The sequence below is a fragment of the Impatiens glandulifera genome, unplaced genomic scaffold (genome assembly GCF_907164915.1).
Source record: "Impatiens glandulifera unplaced genomic scaffold, dImpGla2.1, whole genome shotgun sequence".
NCBI lineage: Eukaryota > Viridiplantae > Streptophyta > Magnoliopsida > Ericales > Balsaminaceae > Impatiens > Impatiens glandulifera.
Genome location: NW_025919683.1, coordinates 639 through 22,425, shown reverse-complemented (window position 1 = coordinate 22,425; position 21,787 = coordinate 639). Strand labels below are relative to the sequence as shown.

The following is a 21,787-nucleotide window of genomic DNA, read 5'->3' as shown; positions in this document are numbered from 1 at the left end:
TTTGAAATTAACGTGTTTCTTTTTTAAAATTGTACGTTTTCACGCTTATATTTTATGTTTTTTAATAAAAACATTGAAAACAATAAAAATATTTGAAATTAAAGTGTTTTTTTTGTTTAAATCGTACATTTATACGCTTTTGTTTTGTGTTCTTTCGTAAAAACATCAAAAATTAATTAAAAATGTTCAAAATTAACGTGTTTTGTTTTGAATTGACCCGTTTTCATGTTTTTGTTTTGTATTTTTTCGTAAAAACATCAAAAATCAATTAAAAATGTTCGAATATAACGTGTTTTTTTTTAAATAATTGTTCGTTTTCACGCTTTTATTTTGTTTTTTTAGTAAAAACATTGAAAACATTTAAAATAGTTAAAATTAACGTGTTTTTTTTTGTTTAAATCGTACGTTTATACTCTTTTGTTTTGTATTTTTTCCTAAAAAAATAAAAAATAAATTAAAAATGTTTGTAATTAACGTGTTTTTTTAGTAAAAACATCAAAGACAATTAAAATGTTTGAAATTAACGTGTTTTTTTTTAAATCGTACGTTTATACGCTTTTGTTTTGTGTTCTTTCATAAAAACATAAAAAATCAATTAAAAATATTCTTAATTAATATGTTTCGTTTTAAATTGACCCGTTTTCACGATTTTATTTTATGTTCTTTCGTAAAAACATCAAAAATTAATTAAATGTTTTTGAAATTAACGTGTTTTTTTTAAACAATACGTTTTGACGCTTCTATTTTGTGTTTTTTTCGTAAATACATCAAAAACAATTAAAATGTTTGAAATTAACGTGTTTTTTTGTTTAAATCGTACGTTTATACGCTTTTGTTTTGTGTTCTTTCGTAAAAACATCAAAAATCAATTAAAAATGTTCGAAATTAACGTGTTTTTTTAAATTGTACATTTTCACGTTTTTATTTTGTGTTTTTTAGTAAAAACATTAAAACAATAAAAATATTTGAAATTAACGTGTTTTTTTTGTTTAAATCGTACATTTATACGCTTTTGTTTTGTGTTCTTTCGTAAAAACATCAAAAATTAATTAAAAATGTTTGAAATTAACGTGTTTTGTTTTGAATTGACACGTTTTCACGTTTTTGTTTTGTATTTTTTCGTAAAAAAAAATCAAAAATTAATTAAAAATGTTCGAATATAACCTGTTTTTTTTTAAATAATTGTACGTTTTCACGCTTTTATTTTGTGTTTTTTAGTAAAAATATTGAAAACAATTAAAATAGTTAAAATTAACGTATTTTTTTTGTTTAAATCGTACGTTTATACTCTTTGGTTTTATATTCTTTCCTAACAACATCAAAAATCAATTAAAAATGTTTGTAATTAACGTGTTTTTTTAGTAAAAACATCAAAGACAATTAAAATGTTTGAAATTAACGTGTTTTTTGTTTAAATCGTACGTTTATACGCTTTTGTTTTTTGTTTTTTCATAAAAACTGTTAGGATCTAGGATGTCGCTGGAGGACCGGGGTTGAACCGGTTAGCGGGTTTCACTCAAAGGGTGGTGGTTAATCCGGTTAGAGATTAACACCGGGGTTTCAATACTACACAAACTGTCACAAACCCTTGAACTATGTTCAAGCGCGGAAGAGGTTTAGGATTTAGGTTGAAGCAGCACACTTGTATAATAGGCAGAACCGGTTTCGGATGATGAAGGTTCAAAAAATTGGTGGGTCGGTATTTGTAACTTGGCGGTCCGGTTTAAATAGAGTCAAATAGGTTAGAGCGGTGTCAGTCGGTTAGAAAATGGAACCGGCAGAAAGTAAATAACAAGACAGATTTTATGGATGTTCGGAGATAAAGCTCCTACGTCACCCCTTCCTCTCGAAACCGCGAGAAGGATATTCACTAGGAATACAAGTACAATCCGATCGAGACTTATTTCCTGCTCGATAACACTCTTACAATTTACAACGAAATTGTAAAACAGACACACTTCAACTTTAGCACTTAGGCTTTCTCTAGAGATAGAACACCGTGTTTTTCACTTGTAAATTAAATGCTCTTAGAATCTCTTGTTGTCCCACATTAACTCTTCTTCAACTGCCCCTTTTATAGATGAAATATGCCAACGGTCATATTTCACTTCCTTGAATCTGATTGGCTGAGCAGAGGTTCAGTGATTCAGACCCTGCGGTCATCTTTTCAGACCTGACGGGTAATCTCAGACCTGGCGGTCAATCTCACAGACTTGGCAGTCTGTTCTTCCGGTGTGTAAGACAAACCTGCTAGGTTTGTCTTTTACTCAATGTGGACACTGTCTGTTAAACAGTTGTCTGTACTTGGAAGATTTCCTTTCTGACTTATCCCGAAGTGGAAAGATCCTGTAGGACTGTCTTCTGCAGCCTGCAGACTTTCCTCAGACTTGTATGGATATGGAAGTGTTCAGTCTGTTCCTTTGGTATCATTCTCAACAGATACCCGAATTGTCTTCTTGTATTAGTCGGTCATTCGACTTAACCGGATGGCTTCCGGTGTGAGTGGTTTAACCGGACATCTTCCGGTTATTCCTCTGCCTTGTGGCTGATCGGCTGTCTGATGTTTCCGGTTTTAAGCTTTGGCCGATCCTTTCTTTGTGCGGTGATATTCCAAATGTTCCTGGTCGGTTTAGTAGCTTGGCCGGCTAGTCTTCTTAGCCGGTTTATTTGTTTGACCGGTCCGGTTCCTTGTTCCTGCATGGAAGGTTTATTTAAGTTAGGTTATGTGAACCGGTCTAATTTTATCTAACAATTTCTCCCTTTTTGATTATTTTATTTAAAATTATCAAAACCATGTAAGTTTGCAAACGTAGGCCGATTCTTTCTTTGACCGGATTTTTGAAACTGACTTGGGAGAATTTTTCGAAATATTTGGAAAAATTTTGAGAAAAATTTTGGAAAAGTCTTATCTTTTTATCTTATCAATTTCTCCCTTTTTGATTATTTTATTTAAAATTATCAAAACCATGTAGATATGCAAGTGTAGGCCGGTTTCAAAAATAACTTTATATATATAAGATAGATAACCGAAAATAGAAAATAACATGTAGAAACACTAAGACAAGCATAGTTAAGAGAAAGGGAGCCCCTATTCTGAATCGGAGAAGTCGTAGCTGGCCATCAAATTCTTGTTCCGTTTTCTCTTAACCGGTTGCGGTTGACTGGCCGATTCGGGGACTCGTTGTCTTGTAGGCCGCCGCTGTAGGTGCTCTTCATCCTCTTCTTCAACGTGAGTAGCCTGATCCGGTAGACTCTCAATAACCGTGTCAGTGACCTCATTCAGCAGCTCGGCCACTTGAGCCTTCTTTGAGGATTCCCTTTTCCGCTTTGCCGGAACCGAAGAGGAAGGGACCTCCTTTTTCTTTTTGTTAGCGGCTGCAAAACCTTCGAGCCTTTGTCTTTCCCTATCTAACCGCTCTGCATCCTTCGCAGCTTGAGCGGCTACTGACTTTGCAAGTCCCGGATACTTAGCCGCTGTCCTTCGTTCTCGCTCGGCTCTTTCTTCTTCGGTAAGTTGCGGAGGCTCCTTCTATCTTCTCGCTTCGTCGTCCGGCGCATCTTGGACTTCCTGAGCCGCTCGTGCATTTGCCTCCACAACCGCGGCATCCGCATTCATTTTTGCCTTGAGTAATTCATCAACCTGTGCGGTCAGCGCCTTGAGGTCGGCCTCGAGTTTGTCGTTGCGGTCTTCAAGACCCGCATTCTTCTTTTCTAGTTCCGAGACCCTGCTGAGTGTCGTGCCGACTAGATCCTCAGTGACCTCTCTTAATCTTTGTTCGGTCTCTCTTTCAAGCCGATCGAAGTTATCCTTTAGACCTGAGGTGTCTTCTTCCAAGGCCTCGGTTCGGTGAAGATGGTTGTTGCGCAAAACCGCGTCTTCCCGGTGATCAGCTTCGATTTGTGAGAACCGGTCATCTACCCTTAACAGAGTATGCCTTGTATTGTTGGCGAACCGGAGTGCCTGGCCTACGGTTCTCTTCATCTTCTCCTCTAGTGGGTGAACCGTTGAGTCTGCAAATTCTTGGAGAAGGCTCTTGACCCATTCTTTTGTAATGCCTGGTTCGGAGACTCCCGGTTGTTCATGTTGAAGTTGCTCGGTGAGAGGAGGCTCCGCCTTTTCATCGGTTTTGTTTATCACCGGATCCTCCTGAATCGGTGTTGCACCATGAGTTTGACCCTTATCGATCTGAGGAACTGAAGAGTGCGGTATTTCGCGTTGTCTGCACATCACCTCCAGCCGGTCAATTTCTTCAACGAGTTCCCCTCTCGCTTTCTCAAGTCTTTCTAACACCAAGGGCGTTAGGGTATCCTCCGTTGTTCCCTCTTCGTACCTTTCCGTAATCTTCCGGATCCGTACGGTTAGCTTATGTAGTTGAGCTCGCGGTCTTATGATGTTAGTTCGGCCCAAAGCATCGTGAATGGTTTCCGCGTTTGTGAAGTTCACAACTATGTCCTCTATCTCCTTCATTCTTTTGAAGCATTCTTCGTCGGTGAAGCCCGGTAAAATGTGTTTAAAAAGTTTGCTGAACCGGTACTCGTGTCATTCCCGGTATATATCGCCAACCTTGTCAGCTCGCCGTGCAATGACCTCTAGGATTTGGCACGCTATAGTATCGGCCTTTGTCTGGTCGTCCTCCTCCTCCTCTTCACTGTCTTCTTCACCGCCCTCGGCGGTTTCAGGATTTGCGCTCGTACCGGTATTATCGGGACTTGGGCCCGAATGCTCTTCAACATTCGGTCTTTCGTCATCGGTTTTCTCAGATTCGGTTCGTTCATCTGTGGAAGCCGACTCTTCCTCTTCTGTTTGTGATGGCGGTTCGGCGAATACTATCTTCTCTTTGCCCTTGCTTCCGGTCTTTTCTTTCGCCGGGGCCGATTTCTTGGTGGATGTCTTTTTTCGGCCATCTGTGGAGTCGGGGGCCGGCTGCTTCCTTTCTAGGAAGTGTTTGGATTTTATCAACCTTCTTGTTGGGATTATGTCACCGGGACCGATATTGAGGTTATGGTGAAGCAAGATTTTACCAAGAGGGACGGCGTATCCCCATGACCGGGTTGAGTCTGGTTTCACCATATCCTTCAAGTTGCTGAATACTTCCTTTGCCCAGTTCACTTTTGTGCCTTCTATCAGGCCGACTAGCATCCCGATTTTGGCCTTGGTGAGGCTGTTGTAGTTTCCTCCTCTTGTCTGAACCGCCTTTGTGAAGATATCACAAATCGGTATGTACTCCGGTCGCAGGGTCGCTTTGTTACCGGATACTTTTATCGGTTCCTTATTCGCTGAGAGTATCTGGCAAGTTGCTTCGAACGTTGTTAGCTCTATATCCGCCGTTGCATTTTGGCCGGCTGTTGGGAGGCGCAGGCTCTCCGCAACTGATTCCTCGGTTAGCTCGAATTCAGTACCGCTTACAGTCGCGGTAATTTTGTCGTCAGAAAGAGTTGCGGTGTTGAAAAATTCTTCAACCGCATCTCTATATAGAATATGGGGACCGCCGAGAAAGTACTCAAGTCCGGCCTCGGCTACCCGGTTAATAACTCCTTTTGCTGCAGGCGTTCCCTTCTGTCGGATTTCCTCGAAATCCACCTGAGTCATGTGTTTGAACAAAACCGAGTTGCGCCCCATCTTAGAGAGTTGAGAGAGTTTGTAGAATACAAGAGCAGATAACCGCTTGAGAGAGTTTGAGAGCTTAGAGAGAGAAAGTTGTTTCGTGTGAGAGTGAAATGAAGTCGCCAAGAGCCCCTTTTATAGGTGCGGTTTGGAAACTCAACCGTCCCATCAACATTTGGCGGGAGTTTTCCCTCCAAACCGAATAGGCGGCAAACAGTGGGCGGGAAACCAGAGGCGGTAATCAAAGAGGCGCCAATCTGTGGGCGGTAAACCCGGAGTTTGGAGTTTTGAGCGGGAGATTTGGGCGGGAAATTTCCCTCCAAAATTTTCGCTTTCGTCTTTGATGACGCAATCTCCTTTTGAAACCGATTGATGCTGCGGTTTTCTAAAGTTAACCGGTTATTTGAGTAAGCAGAATTTTGCAATCTTTTGAGTTTAAGCGGTTTTTCTTTGAGATCGGATAGGAGCGCGGTTATTTTGACAATGTTAACCGGTTACTTAGATAGATATTCAAAATATTCAGATGACTCGGTCATTTAAACTTAAATAGAATTGTATTGAAGAAACATTATAGAATAAAAACCGAAAGATAGATCGGTGGGAAAACAAACATACATAAGATGGAAAGATACGACTTATGTAATAACCATTTTAGAAAACTTTTCTTCCACCGCATCCATGTCAAGGATGTTCGAAGGGGATGCCGGTGTGCCCGGTCCAAACTCCGGTCGGTACTTGAGAATCAGCTTACTTATGTGAGGGGCATAACCGAGACCTTTCTTGGTTAGCACCATGTTTTTCAGGTGTTGAAAAATGACCGTTGACCAGTTGATGGTCGATTTGCTAATAATGTGGGTCATTATGTTGTATGTGTTCTTGGAGTACCTCTGATTTGGAGATTGACATAGGATAGACCGGGTCACGATCTCAAGGAGGAGTTGGGCGTGATGACCGAGCCGGGTTTTTAACCCATAGTTTTCTACCGGAACAACGGTTCCAGAGAAGAGTAGTGCGTGATAATATGCCTCACTTCCCTCTAGAGTTGTAAAGTCAGAAAACCCTTTTGTGGGCAAGTTGAACATGGAGGCAAATTCGGCTTCATCAAGCCAGAAAGTGTGGTCTCTCACTGTAGAGACGATGTAGTTACCTCTGATGCAGGCGCTTCTGAAGAACGCCTTGACATCTTCAATTAGTATGGGACCGGATACTTCGAGAAAGGGTCGAAGGCCGGTGTCAATGAGTGATTCAAACATGACCACCTTTGCATGATTTCCGTCCCAATGTTCCATGCATGATTCGAAATCGACGCTCAAAAAGTTTCCTAAGGTTCGGCTCGGCATGATTCTAAACTTTGATAGTAGATAGAGAGGGAGTTCAAGATTTGAGGTGTGTTAATTTGATTAGGAAAGCTCTCTTTATATAGATCCGGTTTTGGAGGGAAAGTGTTAGCATTGAATGTCAGTTTTTGTCTTATTGGGGAAGAGAATCTTTATGTTTCCAAGGTTCATTGGGAATAGGCTGATTGCGGAGCCCGAGGTAGGTGTTAGTTGAGAAGTAACCAAGTTAGTTGGATATTGATTACTTATGTTAGTTGGGAGTTACCTCATTAATTAAAGATTCCTTTTTCATTAATGCACCAACATAATGGAAAGTAATCAAAAGAAACCGAGGGAATCATAAATAAAACCGAGGAAAAACATAAGAAAAGTCGAAGTGATCATAATGATGTTGGATAAAAATACACCCGGTGCATGAAGCAAAATGACCGGGTGCAGGAAGGAGTGACTTAGTGTTCGTGGGAGTTGACGACACCGTTAGGATTGTTGCGGCGGTTCCTTCTCTTCCAAGCCCTTTCGAACCGCTCATAAAAGGAGTCGGTTATCTCTTTGGTCAGCACTTGAGCTTGGTTTAGACCTTCGCCCGGACAGGTCGGAACACCAAGTTCAACTAGTAGGCAGCTTAGTTGTGGAACGAGGCCGATTGTTCGCACCCCAATCATCCAAATCAGGACGTCGAACAAGACCCTTGACCAGTTCACCGGTGTACCGATGGTGATCGCCGCCAACATATTAAAGGTCGTCGTGCAGTAAGTGTTTGTCACATCTCTTCCCAGGATGCTTCTACCTATCACATCGTTGAGGAGCTGATATTCAGCTCTCAATAGTGATTTAGTTCCATGATCATCGACCGGCAGGTTGGACCGTGCAAAGGTTAGGGAAATCTCGGCCTTGACGTCGGCCGGAACATTCAGATCTGTTAACCCTTACTTCGGTAGGCTGAAGCACATAGCGAAGTCATTCTCGGTGAAGTCAAAGACTATACCTCTCACTTTCGATTGAATGTGGGTATCGAAGTGGGGAGTTCCTCTGAACACCCTGGCATTATACAGAAATTCCAGGACTGATTCAGAGTATATAGTCTGCTTGTCATCCAGGAAGTACCGAAGACCAGTATCTTCTAGGGATTTGATCACTTTGTAAACCTCATAATGCTCCGTGCTTAAGGCAGATTGGAAATCAACTTGAAAGATGTTAGGAAACTGAGACATTTTTGCCTTAGTGAGAGAATGATCTTTTGTTTTGTGAGTGTTTTAGTCAATGTTTGCTTCTCTTAAATACTAGTTGTGGGAGTATCCTAATGTCCAGGTATTACATGAGATGATATCTATTAACTGGAGGATAAAAGGTATTGCATGAAATAGGCATGTTTGCAGTCTAGGGTGTTGGTCATAGACCTGGACTATGAAAGATATCATCAGATCTTCACGTCTTTTTAGGTGCGACCATTTTACTTTGAAAAGGCAATGTTTCAGAACAGATATCTTTAAACACTGATAGTTATTCCACTTTTGTTTGAAATTCAAATAATCTAAGATAGCCTATTTCCGAACCGGTCAGCTATCAGTTGTTCATCCCGATGCGGTTATTTGGTGCATGCACCAAGTAGCCGGTCGGTTTACTCTATCTGATAATCTGGGCGGTTCTTCCATAGATACCAAGAAAATTTGAAGTCCAACAGGTTAGGAGGAACACCGTTTTGTCTGTCCGAACCGGTTTCCTTTTTAGGCATCCTTAGGAAGGATCTGACTAATATCGGTTAAACCGAGAGTAAGTCTGAATTGAGAGAACTTAGCTTCATGTAGAGGCTTGGTGAAGATATCGGCTACTTGTTGATTAGTCGGTACGTATTCTAGTCGGATATGCTTCAGCATAACATGTTCCCGGATGAAATGGTGTCTTATGTCGATATGCTTGGTTCTGGAGTGGAGAACCGGATTGTAGGTGATTTCTATGGCACTTGTGTTGTCACAGAAGATCGGAGACTCTTCGGCTATGACACCGAAGTCCGTCAGTTGTTGTTGGATCCAAAGTAGTTGTGAGCAACAGCTTCCGGCCGCCAGGTATTCAGCTTCTGCGGTTGATGTGGCCACCGATGTCTATTTCTTGCTATGCCATGAAACAAGCCGGTCACCTAGGAACTGACATGTTCCGCTGGTGCTTTTTCTGTCAATCTTACAGCCTGCATAGTCCACATCTGAATAACTCGTTAGATTAAAGGACGAGTCCTTTGGATACCACAGACCGACATCAGGTGTGCCCTTTAGGTACTTCAATATCCTCTTTGCGGCTGTGTAGTGGGATTGTTTTGGATTTGCTTGGAATCTCCCACACACACCGACTGCAAATAAAATGTCCGGTCTACTCGCTGTTAGGTATAGGAGAGAACCGATGATGCCCCGGTATGCGATCTGGTCTACCGATTGGCCCTCATCATCCCTGTCCAATTTAATCGATAAGCTCATTGAAGTAGCCGCTGAGGAGCATGTGTCCATCCCAAACATCTTTAGGAGCTCCTTGGTGTACTTAGGTTGGCTAATGAAAGTTCCTTCTTCGAGTTGCTTAATCTGAAGACCTAGGAAGAAACTTAATTCTCCCATCACACTCATTTCAAACTTGTTAGTCATCAGTTTTGAAAATTTATCACACAATTTAGGATCGGTTGAACCGAAAATGATATCATCTACATAGATTTGAACAAGGAGGATATGTTCCTTCTTTTCAAATTTAAACAACGTTTTATCCACCGAACCGATGGTGAAGTCATGTTGTAACAGAAATGCGGTTAGTGTGTCATACCAGGCTCTAGGTGCTTGCTTTAGACCGTATAAAGCTTTGTTTAACCGGTATACATGGTTTGGAAATTCAGCACTTTTGAAACCGGGTGGTTGTTCAACATACACCTCTTCACGTAGGTCACCATTCAAAAATGCACTTTTAACATCCATTTGAAAAACCTTAACGTTTTTGAAAGCAGCAAAGGCTAGAAAAATCCTAATGGCTTCAATCCTAGATATAGGGGCAAATGATTCTTCAAAATCAATGCCTTCTTCCTGTTTGTAACCTTGTGCCACTAATCTGGCTTTGTTCCTCGTGACCAAACCGTCCTCATTGAGTTTGTTTCTAAATACCCATCTTGTTCCTATGACTGGGTGATCTTTCGGTCTAGGGACTAGGTACCAGACTTTGTTACTCTCAAACTGGTTCAGCTCTTCTTGCATTCCCAAGATCCAATCCGGATCTGACAATGCTTCATCTATTCTTTTTGGCTCAATCTGGGATATAAAAGCGGAATTAAAGTATCCCTCCAGAAGTTGACGCCTAGTTCGAACAGGTTTTGAAGGGTCACCTATAATTTGCTCAGGAGGATGTTTGGTGTTCCTTTTCAAGTTCGGTTTAGGGATGTCTACCAAATCACCGTTTATTTGATCAAGGCTAGACATGTCGGTAGGCTGAACAGGATTGTCAAACCGACCGACTTCCTCGGATTGGACCGAAGTGTCAGCTTCCTGTTGTGGAACAGCTTGATCAGGCTGGGTTTCAATATTACCCATTTGGTCATGGACAAACCGCCTGAAGACCGATGTCTCATCTTCACTATCAGAATGGATATTGTTGTTTTCCAATCTGTTGTGTAGATCAAAGCATGATGCAGTATTACTTTCAACCGATTCATCGAAAACAACGTGAAGTGTTTCCTCCATGGTTAAAGTTCTATTGTTATACACTCTATATGCCTTACTCACTCCCGAGTAACCTAGCATGATCCCAGTATCGGTTTTTGCATCAAAAGCAGAAAGATATGTTTTACCATTTATATGAATGTAGCATTTACAGCCAAAAATCTTGAGGTACTTAAGATTGGGAACCCTATTAAAATAAACCTCATATGGTGTTTTGTTATGAAACTTGTTAATCAGAGACCGGTTTTGTGTATAACATGCAGTGTTGATAGCCTCAGCCCAAAATTTCTGAGCAATACCTGAATCGGCTATCATGGACCGGGCGGCTTCCTTGAGAGTCCGGTTTCTTCTCTCGGCCAGGCCATTTTGTTGAGGAGTCCTAGCACTAGACAACTCGTGTCTAATGTCAGATTCATCAAGAAATGCTGTTAAAGTACTATTGGTAAATTCGGTACCTCGTTCACTTCTAATGCTATTAATGCGAGTAGATTTTTCATTTTGCAAGCGTTTAAGAAGTGTGATCAGGTTTGATGCGGTTTCTCGTTTGGATGCTAAAAATATTACACATGTAAATCTAGAATAGTCATCAATAACTACCATGGTGTAAAGCATACCTCCTCGGCTAACGACCTGAATCGGTCCAAATAAATCCATGTGAAGGAGATCTAAGCATCGGCTAGATTGGATATTTCCTTTACTCTTAAAGGTTGACTTAGTCTGTTTACCCATTTGACATGTTGAACAAACCTTATCTTTGTTAAATACTATATCAGGAATACCTTCTACTAGCTTTTTACCGCGAATGTAGTTTAAGGTTTTCATGTTTATGTGGTTTAGTCTTTTATGCCATAACCATGTTTGATCAGTCTTAGCTATCATGCATATAGGGTGTTCTACTTTAGTTTTCTAGTCTACCTTGTAAATATTACTTAACCTATTTCCGGTTAGCAGTATAATGCCTTGAGAATTCTTAACTAAGCATGCATGTTTAAGAAATTCTACAGTATATCCAGCATCACACATTTGACTAATTCTTAGCAGGTTAAAACGTAGGTTATCAACTAAAAGTATGTTATCAATAGTTAAATTACCATGGACAATCTTACCCTTGCCCACAGTTCTACCTTTTGAGTTGTCACCGAAGGTGATTAGAGCACCGGTTTCTATTCTGATGTCGGTTAGCAGGTTGTTGTTTCCGGTCATGTGCCTAGAGCAACCGCTATCCAAGTACCATTCAGAGTTTCCTAGCCATTTCATTAGATCCTGCAAAATGTACATATTTACAACTATTTGGTACTCACATTCACTTGGGTCCACATGCGATTAGTCCTTTGGGTATCCAAACCTTGACAAACTGGACAGCCTTCTTTGTTAAGGTTATGACCGTCCTTTTTGCACTTGGTTTTGGCTATCTCGGTTTTTCTACAAAGGTCTTAAATGAGGGTGATCTTTGGTTTGACCTATGCGGTTGACGATTGGCTTTCCTATTTTTGAGAATGTCGGCTTTTCTTTTCTCAGGGTCAAGCCACTTCTCAGAGTCGGTTGGACCAACATAGTTGTATTTTAGCTTTTCTTCCTTATAGTATGCAGTCAGTTCCTCTTCAGCGGTCAGGGAGCTTTTAATGAATCTTATGAGAGGAAGGTTACTCCTTGTAAACCTTACTTTCTCTACGGGTTTTTGGTCTTTGGAGCTATCCTTTGTGTATCCTAAGCCGAACATGCAAAAAGGGTGTCTGTAATGACTACACGTTTTCTTTACCATATCACTAGATCTCTTATATGCGGCCATCTTATACTAGAGTCGGGCATTTTCTTCCTCGGTTAGTTCTCTAGCTGGTTCACTAGACTGTTCGGTACTAAGTGGTGGTTCAGGTTCTAACTCGGTTTCTAAGGTAGATGTTTCCTCAGGTTTTATGATTTCCGGTTCGATTATAATGGGTACTTCTGGGTCTGTTGGAATGGGTACTATAGGATCGGTTCTAATGTTGAGTTGCTTAGGTAACATGGCTAATAGGTTCTTATACTCTTCTACCATGTCATTCAATGCATTATATAACTCATCTTTAGTAAATTCTTCACAAGGAGAGTCAAATACCTGTTCCTCGTTTGCCATGAGACATGTGAGTTCATCATCACTGTCACTGTGAGCCCATAGACTTCCTCCATCATCGGTTATCAGTGCTTTCTGAACCTCACTCCCTTCACCGGTTTGTTGATAGTTGTTTCGGTTATCTTGGTTATCCGGTTTCCGGGTATCCCTCCTCGGTTTTCTGCATTCCCACTTAAAATGTCCCAAACAGTTACAGTTATAACACCTTACATTAGATTTATCACCATAGTTGTAGTTTGTTGGTTGGCTTCTTTTCATGAACCTCCCAAACTTCTGTGCAAGCATAGCCATGGCATCCTCGGTGAACTATTCGGCGGTTCTGATCGGTGCAGGTGCAGGAGCAACCGGTTCTGTGGATGTGATCAATGCTCTGGTTGATGTTGAGGCCGAGACTTCTTCTTCAGTTCTAGATCTCATTTCGAACTCATATGCCTTAAGATCTTCGAATACATCATGCAGCTTTATCTTGTTTAGGCAGTTTGATTCCCTCATCACCATTGTCTTTATGTCCCATGCGCTTGGAAGAGATCTTAGTGCTTTCATGATAACCTCCTTGTTGTCATACCTCTTACCAAGTGTTGCTAGCTCATATAACACACCAGTGAACCGGTCACTGTACTCTTTCATCGTTTCTCCTGGTTTCATCTTGATGCTTTCAAACTTCTGAGTAGCCACCATTATCTTGTTTTCCTTTGTTCTTTCATTTCCTTCAAAGATCTGAATAACCGTGTCCCATGTCTCCTTTGCGGTTTTGCAGTCTTTGATCTTGCAGTATGTGTTTCTGTCCACACTGTTGGAGATCCGGTTTCTAGCATGATTATCCAGGTTGTTTCTTCTTCTGTCTTCAGCTGTCCATTCCTTACTGTCCTTATCAATGATTATCGGTCTTTCGTCCAGAATGGACTCCATCTCATCATCCAAGGTGATTAAGTGTAGGTGCATGCGTGCCTTCCAGTTGGCAAAGTCATCACCTTCTAGCATTGGGGGCCTATCGAAAGACATGCTTGCTTGAGTATTGAAACTAACTTCTCTGATACCAATTGTTAGGATCTAGGACGTCGCTGGAGGACCGGGGTTGAACCGGTTAGCGGGTTTCACTCAAAGGGTGGTGGTTAATCCGGTTAGAGATTAACACCGGGGTTTCAATATTACACAAACTGTCACAAACCCTTGAACTAGATTCAAGCGCGGAAGAGGTTTGTTTCAGGTTGAAGCAGCACACTTGTATAATAGGCAGAACCGGTTTCGGATGATGAAGGTTCGAAAAATTGGTGGGTCGGTATTTGTAACCTGGCGGTCCGGTTTGAATAGAGTCAAATAGGTTAGAGCGGTGTCAGTCGGTTAGAAAATGGAACCGGCAGAAAGTAAATAACAAGACAGATTTTATGGATGTTCGGAGATAAAGCTCCTACGTCACCCCTTCCTCTCGAAACCGCGTGAAGGATATTCACTAGGAATACAAGTACAATCCGATCGAGACTTATTTCCTGCTCGATAACACTCTTACAATTTACACCGAAATTGTAAAACACACACACTTCAACTTTAGCACTTAGGCTTTCTCTAGAGATAGAACACACTGTTTTTCACTTGTAAATTAAATGCTCTTAGAATCTCTTGTTGTCCCACATTAACTCTTCTTCAACTGCCCCTTTTATAGATGAAATATGCCAACGGTCATATTTCGCTTCCTTGAATCTGATTGGTTGAGCAGAGGTTCAGAGGTTTAGTGATTCAGACCCTACGGTCATCTTTTCAGACCTGACGGTCAATCACAGACCTGGCGGTCAATCTCACAGACTTGGCAGTCTGTTCTTCCGGTGTGTAAGACAAACCTGCTAGGTTTGTCTTTTACTCAATGTGGACACTGTCTGTTAAACAGTTGTCTGTACTTGGAAGATTTCCTTTCTGACTTATCCCGAAGTGGAAAGATTTTGTAGGACTGTCTTCTGTAGCCTGCAGACTTTCCTCAGACTTGTATGGATATGGAAGTGTTCAGTCTGTTCCTTTGGTATCATTCTCAACAGATACCCGAATTGTCTTCTTGTACTGGTCGGTCATTCGACTTAACCGGATGGCTTCCGGTGTGAGTGGTTTAACCGGACATCTTCTGGTTATTCCTCTGTCTTGTGACTGATCGGCTGTCTGATGTTTTCGGTTTTAAGCTTTGGCCGATCCTTTCTTTGTGCGGTGATGTTCCAAATGTTCCTGGTCGGTTTAGTAGCTTGACCGGCTAGTCTTCTTAGCCGGTTTATTTGTTTGACCGGTCCGGTTCCTTGTTCATGCATGGAAGGTTTATTTAAGTTAGGTTATGTGAACCGGTCTAATTTTATTTAACAAAAACATTAAAAATCAATTAAAAATATTCTAAATTAATATGTTTCGTTTTAAATTGACCTGTTTTCACGATTTTGTTTTATGATTTTTCGTAAAAACATCAAAAATCAATTAAAAAATTTCGAAATTAACATTTTTTGTTTTCATGCTTTTATTTTGTGTTTTTTTCGTACAAACATCAAAAATCAATTAAGAATGTTCGAAATTAACGTGTTTTGTTTTAAACTGTACATTTTCACGTTTTTATTTTGTGTTTTTTTTGGTAAAAACATCAAAAACAATTAAAATGTTTGAAATTAACGTGTTTTTTTTGTTTAAATCGTACGTTTATACGCTTTTGTTTTGTGTTTTTTCGTAAAAACATCAAAAATCAATTAATAATTTTCGAAATTAACGTGTTTTTTTTTAAAAAAAATTGTACGTATTCATGCTTTTATTTTTTTGTTTTTTTAGTAAATAAATCAAAAACAATTAAAATGTTTGAAATTAACGTGTTTTTTTTTTCAAATCGTACGTTTATACGATTTTATTTTGTGTTCTTCCGTAAAAACATCAAAAATTAATTAAAAATGTTCGCAATTAACGTGTTTTTTTTTAAATTGTACATTTTCACGTTTTTATTTTGTGTTTTTTAGTAAAAACATTGAAAACAATAAAAATATTTGAAATTAACGTGTTTTTTTTTGTTTAAATCGTACATTTATACGCTTTTATTTTGTGTTCTTTCATAAAAACATCAAAAATTAATTAAAAATGTTCGAAATTAACGTGTTTTGTTTTGAATTGACACGTTTTCACGTTTTTGTTTTGTATTTTTTCGTAAAAAAAATCAAAAATCAATTAAAAATGTTCGAATATAACCTGTTTTTTTTTAAATAATTGTACGTTTTCACGCTTTTATTTTGTGTTTTTTAGTAAACACATTGAAACATTAAAATGGTTAAAATTAACGTGTTTTTTTTGTTTAAATCGTACGTGTTTATACTCTTTGTTTTATATTCTTTCCTAACAACATCAAAAATCAATTAAAAATGTTTGTAATTAACGTGTTTTTTTTAGGTAACAAAACATCAAAGGACCATTAAAATGTTTGAAATTAACGTGTGTTTTTTGTTTAAATCGTACGTTTTATACGCTTTTGGTTTTGTATTTTTTCATAAAAACCACTTAAAAATCAATTAAAAATATTCTAAAGTAATATGGTTTCTCTTTTTAAAATTTGACAGGTTTGCACTGATTTTGTTTTATGCTTGTTCGTAAAAACATCAAAAAGTTCAAATTAAAAAATAATTCGAAATTACCATTTTTTTTGTTTAAAATTTTACGTTTTCATGCTTTTATTTAGTGTTTTTTTCGTACAAACATCAAAAATCAATTAAGAATGTTCGAAATTAACGTGTTTTGTTTTAAACTGTACATTTTCACGTTTTTATTTTGAGTTTTTTTCATAAAAACATCAAAAACAATTAAAATGTTTGAAATTAACGTGTTTTTTTGTTTAAATCGTACGTTTATACGCTTTTGTTTTGTGTTTTTTCGTAAAAACATCAAAAATCAATTAAATTTTTTCGAAATTAACGTGTTTTTTTTAAATTGTACGTATTCATGCTTTTATTTTTTTGTTTTTGTAGTAAATAAATCAAAAACAATTAAAATGTTTGAAATTAACGTGTTTTTTTGTTCAAATCGTACGTTTATACGATTTTATTTTGTGTTCTTTCATAAAAACATCAAAAATCAATAAAAAATCTTCGAAATTAACGTGTTTTTTTAAAAAATTGTACGTTTTCACGCTTTTATTTTGTGTTTTTTAGTAAAAACATTGAAAACAATTAAAATATTTGAAATTAACGTGTTTTTTTTGTTTAAATCGTACGTTTATACGCTTTTGTTTTGTGTTCTTTCGTAAAAACATCAAAAATCAATTAAAAATGTTCGAAATTAACGTGTTTTGTTTTGAATTGACTCGTTTTCACGCTTTTGTTTTGTATTCTTTCGTAAAAACATCAAAAATCAATTAAAAATGTTCGAAATTAAAGTGTTTTTTAGTAAAAACATTGAAAACAATTAAAATATTTGAAATTAACGTGTTTTTTGTTTAAATCGTACGTTTATACGCTTTTGTTTTATGTTCTTTCGTAAAAACATCAAAAATTAATTAAAAATGTTCGAAATTAACGTGTTTTGTTTTGAATTGACCCGTTTTCACGCTTTTGTTTTGTATTCTTTCCTAAAGACATCAAAAATCAATTAAAAATGTTTCGAGTTTTCTCTTAAAATTTTACGATTTTACGATTTTAGATAAGCTTAACGAGTTTAATTTTAAGTAAACTCTTAAATAAGTAAAATTTTTACTATTTTAAATTTACGATAATAAGATTTTACGAGTTTATAAATCATTTCGATTTTACGTTTCTATACGATTTTATGTTAAAATAAATAAATTTATATTTATAAATCAAAAAAAACTTTTTATTTATTTAAATAAATTAATTAATATAATTAATTTTATAAATATAATTTTTTTTATAGTAGAATTTTACTCGTTATTATTATTTTTATTAATTTTATATTTAAATATATAAAATTTAAAAATTAACTAGGTATAAAATAATTATTTATATATGTAAATAATAATAATATATAACTAATATTTTTTTAAATTAAACTTTTACGATTTCAAGTAAACTCTAGCTTTGCTACAGGTTTCAGTAAACTTTCGATTTTGACTATCATGATCTCGCCTCATTCTGTGCTTTTACTTTCTTTCTTGTATCCGGTACACTGAACACAAAGCCAATCCCCTTTCATCTTGGGGGCTACTCTATGCCTTCCCAGCTCTTGGCCCGGACAATTTATCTTTACTTGGCTCAGTCTCTTCGAACCTCTACCTAGAGCATCTTCGAATCTTGTTGAATTGGTCTACCCTATTATCTTATTGTTTAGTTAGAACCGGAATCCCTATACCTAAAGCTACTGATTCAGAATTTCATTGAAATATAATTGTAGTTTAGGCTGAAACTCGTTAAATTAATTGTGATTAACAAACATAATTTTGAAAATATTGATAAGAGACTCATGGGGCTCAGAATCACTATTAGGTCGAACTCCTTCGGACGAATCATCTTTAATTAATATACATGTGATTTTATACTATTTAATTGGACGAAAATGCTACACCATAATGAAAAAAAAAATCTAAGTTTGAGTCAGGTAATTTTTTATTTTTTTTGTTCGGGTCGAAATCAAGTTGACCTGTTTAACTTGATTAATAAAAATGTCAAAATCTGGTTAACATGAAAAACTCAAAGTAACCCGTCAACCCATCATAATATTTTTTTGCGTGATTACGATTTAGCTTTATTGTTATTTTGTGTTTATATCATTTCAATATGCAATATAAATGTGACATTAATTAATCGGATTAAATCGAGTAGAGTTTGAGCTTAGTCGAGATGGATAAATTATCAATAAATTCGGGTTAGAAATTTTGATACGAATATTAAACTAGTTGTTAGAAACCCTGTCAATTCAATTCGGAATTGAATTGGCATCCATAATTTTAATATTATTTAAAAAGTTATTTTCATTCTAAATTACTATTAAATTTCAAATTACTGAATAAATTAAATTATTATTTTTATATAATATTTATAATAAAAATGAAATTATACAATACCAAGAGGTATATATTTTAAGTATTTTGAATATTTTAATTGTTTATTTGTTTAATTAGAATATTTTGAGTACATGTACTCTTTTATTAAGCAGGTCTTATTTATATAGTGGAAGAAATGTGACAATATAAACACTATAATAAGTCACACACTCTTTTGAGTTTTTCTCTCCAATTTTAACTCTGGTTCAAAAACAAGGTCAATACCTCTTTATATCTTATAATTGGAGAGTCATAAATTTTCTCTTGTCAAAATCGAGGTATTGTAATTGTACAACAAATGTCATTGGCATGGATTACTTTCTGAAAAAGTAATTAATGAACTGACAGACATTTGTATAGCATGCATATCTCTAATGTCATTGTCTAAATGCATGTAGAGACACTTGTATAGCATGCAAATCCTAAAACTTTTTTCTCTTTCTTTTTAAAATCAATTGTTAATAAAGAAATGAATTAAAAAAATTTAACCCACTAAGTTAAAAATAAACACTAAAAAGTTTGATTCCTTCAAATCCATAACAAATCCAATACATGCGACAACAACGATATTTTATATATTAAAAAAAGAACGAAAAAGTTATCAATGATCTCCATCTCGAATGGTTGTTATTAGAGTTTGATTAAGCTTCTCTTCCTCCTCCTTCTTCAAGTTAAGGACATACATCCCATACAAATATGAAGAGAATCCCCAACAACAAAGTACTGTTGATACTGCTTTGAGGCCGTTAAATGGATCTCCATAAACCACGACCCCCGCCGCAATATTAAACATCATGAGCGACGTCGTACATATTCCTCCCGTCAACGACGTCGTTAAAAACACCATCCCCGCCGTTCCCATAAAACAAGCCTGCCACATCACCACATTCCCTGCAATCGTCCACCAATACACACATGGACCCATGTCGAACACATTTCTAGACTCGTTAACCATTTCCTTAAACCCGCCCCCCTTGTCCACCGCCATCCCCACCACCGCTAGAGCAGTCGCCGCTGCTTCCATCACCACCTGCATCTCCATCACCATCGAATAAGAGTCCACATTTCTGTATATTATCTCCATTAGAGGGAGATAGAGTGCGAATAGCAAACCCGCCCCGACTGTGCAGAAAAACCCCACCAAATATTCAGACTGGGTCAATCCCTGAGGGCGATCGTGGTGCGTGGATAGAGCGAGAAGGACGGAGGCCAAGGAAAGCAGAACGACGCAGTTTAGGTTGTGAAAGTTAACCTTTTGTTTGACGAGGATAATGGAGAGAATAAGGTTGAACGCCAGTTGTGATGACAAGAGTAGAGAGGAAGTGGAAAGTGGGAGGTATGAATTTCCCCATGAGAAGAGCAAGTTGTTTACTCCTAGGAGGAGTCCGACAAAAAGAGAGAGTCCTAGGATTCTCGGTCTGGCGATCAATCGAGAAAAAGGACGTTTTCCGGTTGAAATTGAAGGGAAGAAATAATGAGGGATGTAGATGAAAGGGACGAGGAGAGGGAATCCGGCGCATTGAACTAAAGTGGAGACCCAACGGCTTGAACCCTTATGAATGAAGTAGAATTTGGAGACAAGACTCGCTGATACGGACCCAACCAACAAGCATGCATAGTTCATCCCAATCAATATCATGTTAATATTCATTTTGAACCGATTTTCTTCAGAAGAACTGATGATCTCGTTCATCCCAATCAATATCATGTTAATATTCATTTTGAACCAATTTTCTTCAGAAGAACTGATCTCGTTCATTCTGGATTGCATTTCTTCCCGATGACTACAAATTAATTGAAGTTGCTCATGGCCGTTGTTGCCTTCTTCGGAGGATGATGATAATCTCTCTGAAGATTTCATAGGTGATGCTGTTGGTCAAAGATAAAGAAAGAGAAAGAAGGGCTTTTGTAATTGGAAAAACCATAAACTGTGGTGACTTTTCATCTAGCAATGAATAGTTCATCTGTATTTATATATAGCTAGGGCTGGTTAGGTTCAATAAATTTTATTCAGTTATGTTTTAATAATATCTATTTAATTAATTATGGAATTATCCTTTAACCTAAATGAAAATTAATTATGTGATCATTCAAATTATTACTATAATACAAATATTATCTTTACTTTAATTTTATAGAATTAAATATAAAATAATATTTTTATAATTAGACCCAACCATAATAATTTTGTTGTCCTCAAACACCAACTCTTCAATCTATCACTTGAACATTAACAAAATAAAAAATTATGAAAGAGTTTTTTTTTAATTTGTTTTTTCAACTTTCAAAACAATTTATATTTTTGATGTACAAACATCACTCTATTTATTTTATTTTATGCACGCACCTATTTGAGAGGAGGTCTATGAATGGAAAATTTAACATCAATTCCTCGTTATCTCCATTAGCTAGGTTACGGCAAAATGAGCTTATGGCCAACAAGAGGTAAGACATTTACTAGCCTTGTTATGTACTCATTTAATTTATTTTGAATCATAGCGGTATAGTTTAGTGTTTGACTTTGTTAGGAATGAATTTTTATTTCTTTTAAAAAATAATTGAATTATTTAATGAAACCCAAATCAAACAAAGTCTCTGGGTACACAATTTATTTTACTTTTGTCGAAAAAAAAAAAAAACAATAAATATATAATCTAAATGATTTTTTTAATCATAATCTAAATATTTTAAAACCATTGGATGTCAGATATAGATATAGAATTTTAGTTTGCCAAAACTTACTTTAAAACTAAACTTACTTTAAAACTAAGGATATATATAGATGGTACAATTTTGTTCCAATCATCATTGATATGGTAAATATCGGATATTGATGCTTTGTTATATTAGTGGTATGCCCGAATAAAAAAAAAAAAACCCACAACTTTAAGCATTTTGCCCTAGTAAAAAAATCTTATAATCTGTATAAACGAACGATTTTCTTTAATCCGAAAAATCTAAAATTTTCAAGACGCTATAAAGGGCGACGTTATTGGAAATAACCTCAATAACATCCGTTTTTATTAGGGACAACATTAATCCATCAAGTTCGTTTTT

At 37.0% G+C, this 21,787-nt stretch overlaps 1 protein-coding gene across 1 annotated transcript; it reads right to left on the bottom strand.

Annotated features, from left to right (window-relative positions):
* Positions 1-19,331: 19,331 nt before the first annotated feature.
* Positions 19,332-20,369, bottom strand: LOC124918343 (probable purine permease 4). Its single transcript, XM_047458520.1, has one exon. The coding sequence runs from the start codon at positions 20,367-20,369 to the stop codon at positions 19,332-19,334; it is 1,038 nt and encodes a 345-aa protein (XP_047314476.1).
* Positions 20,370-21,787: the final 1,418 nt, after the last annotated feature.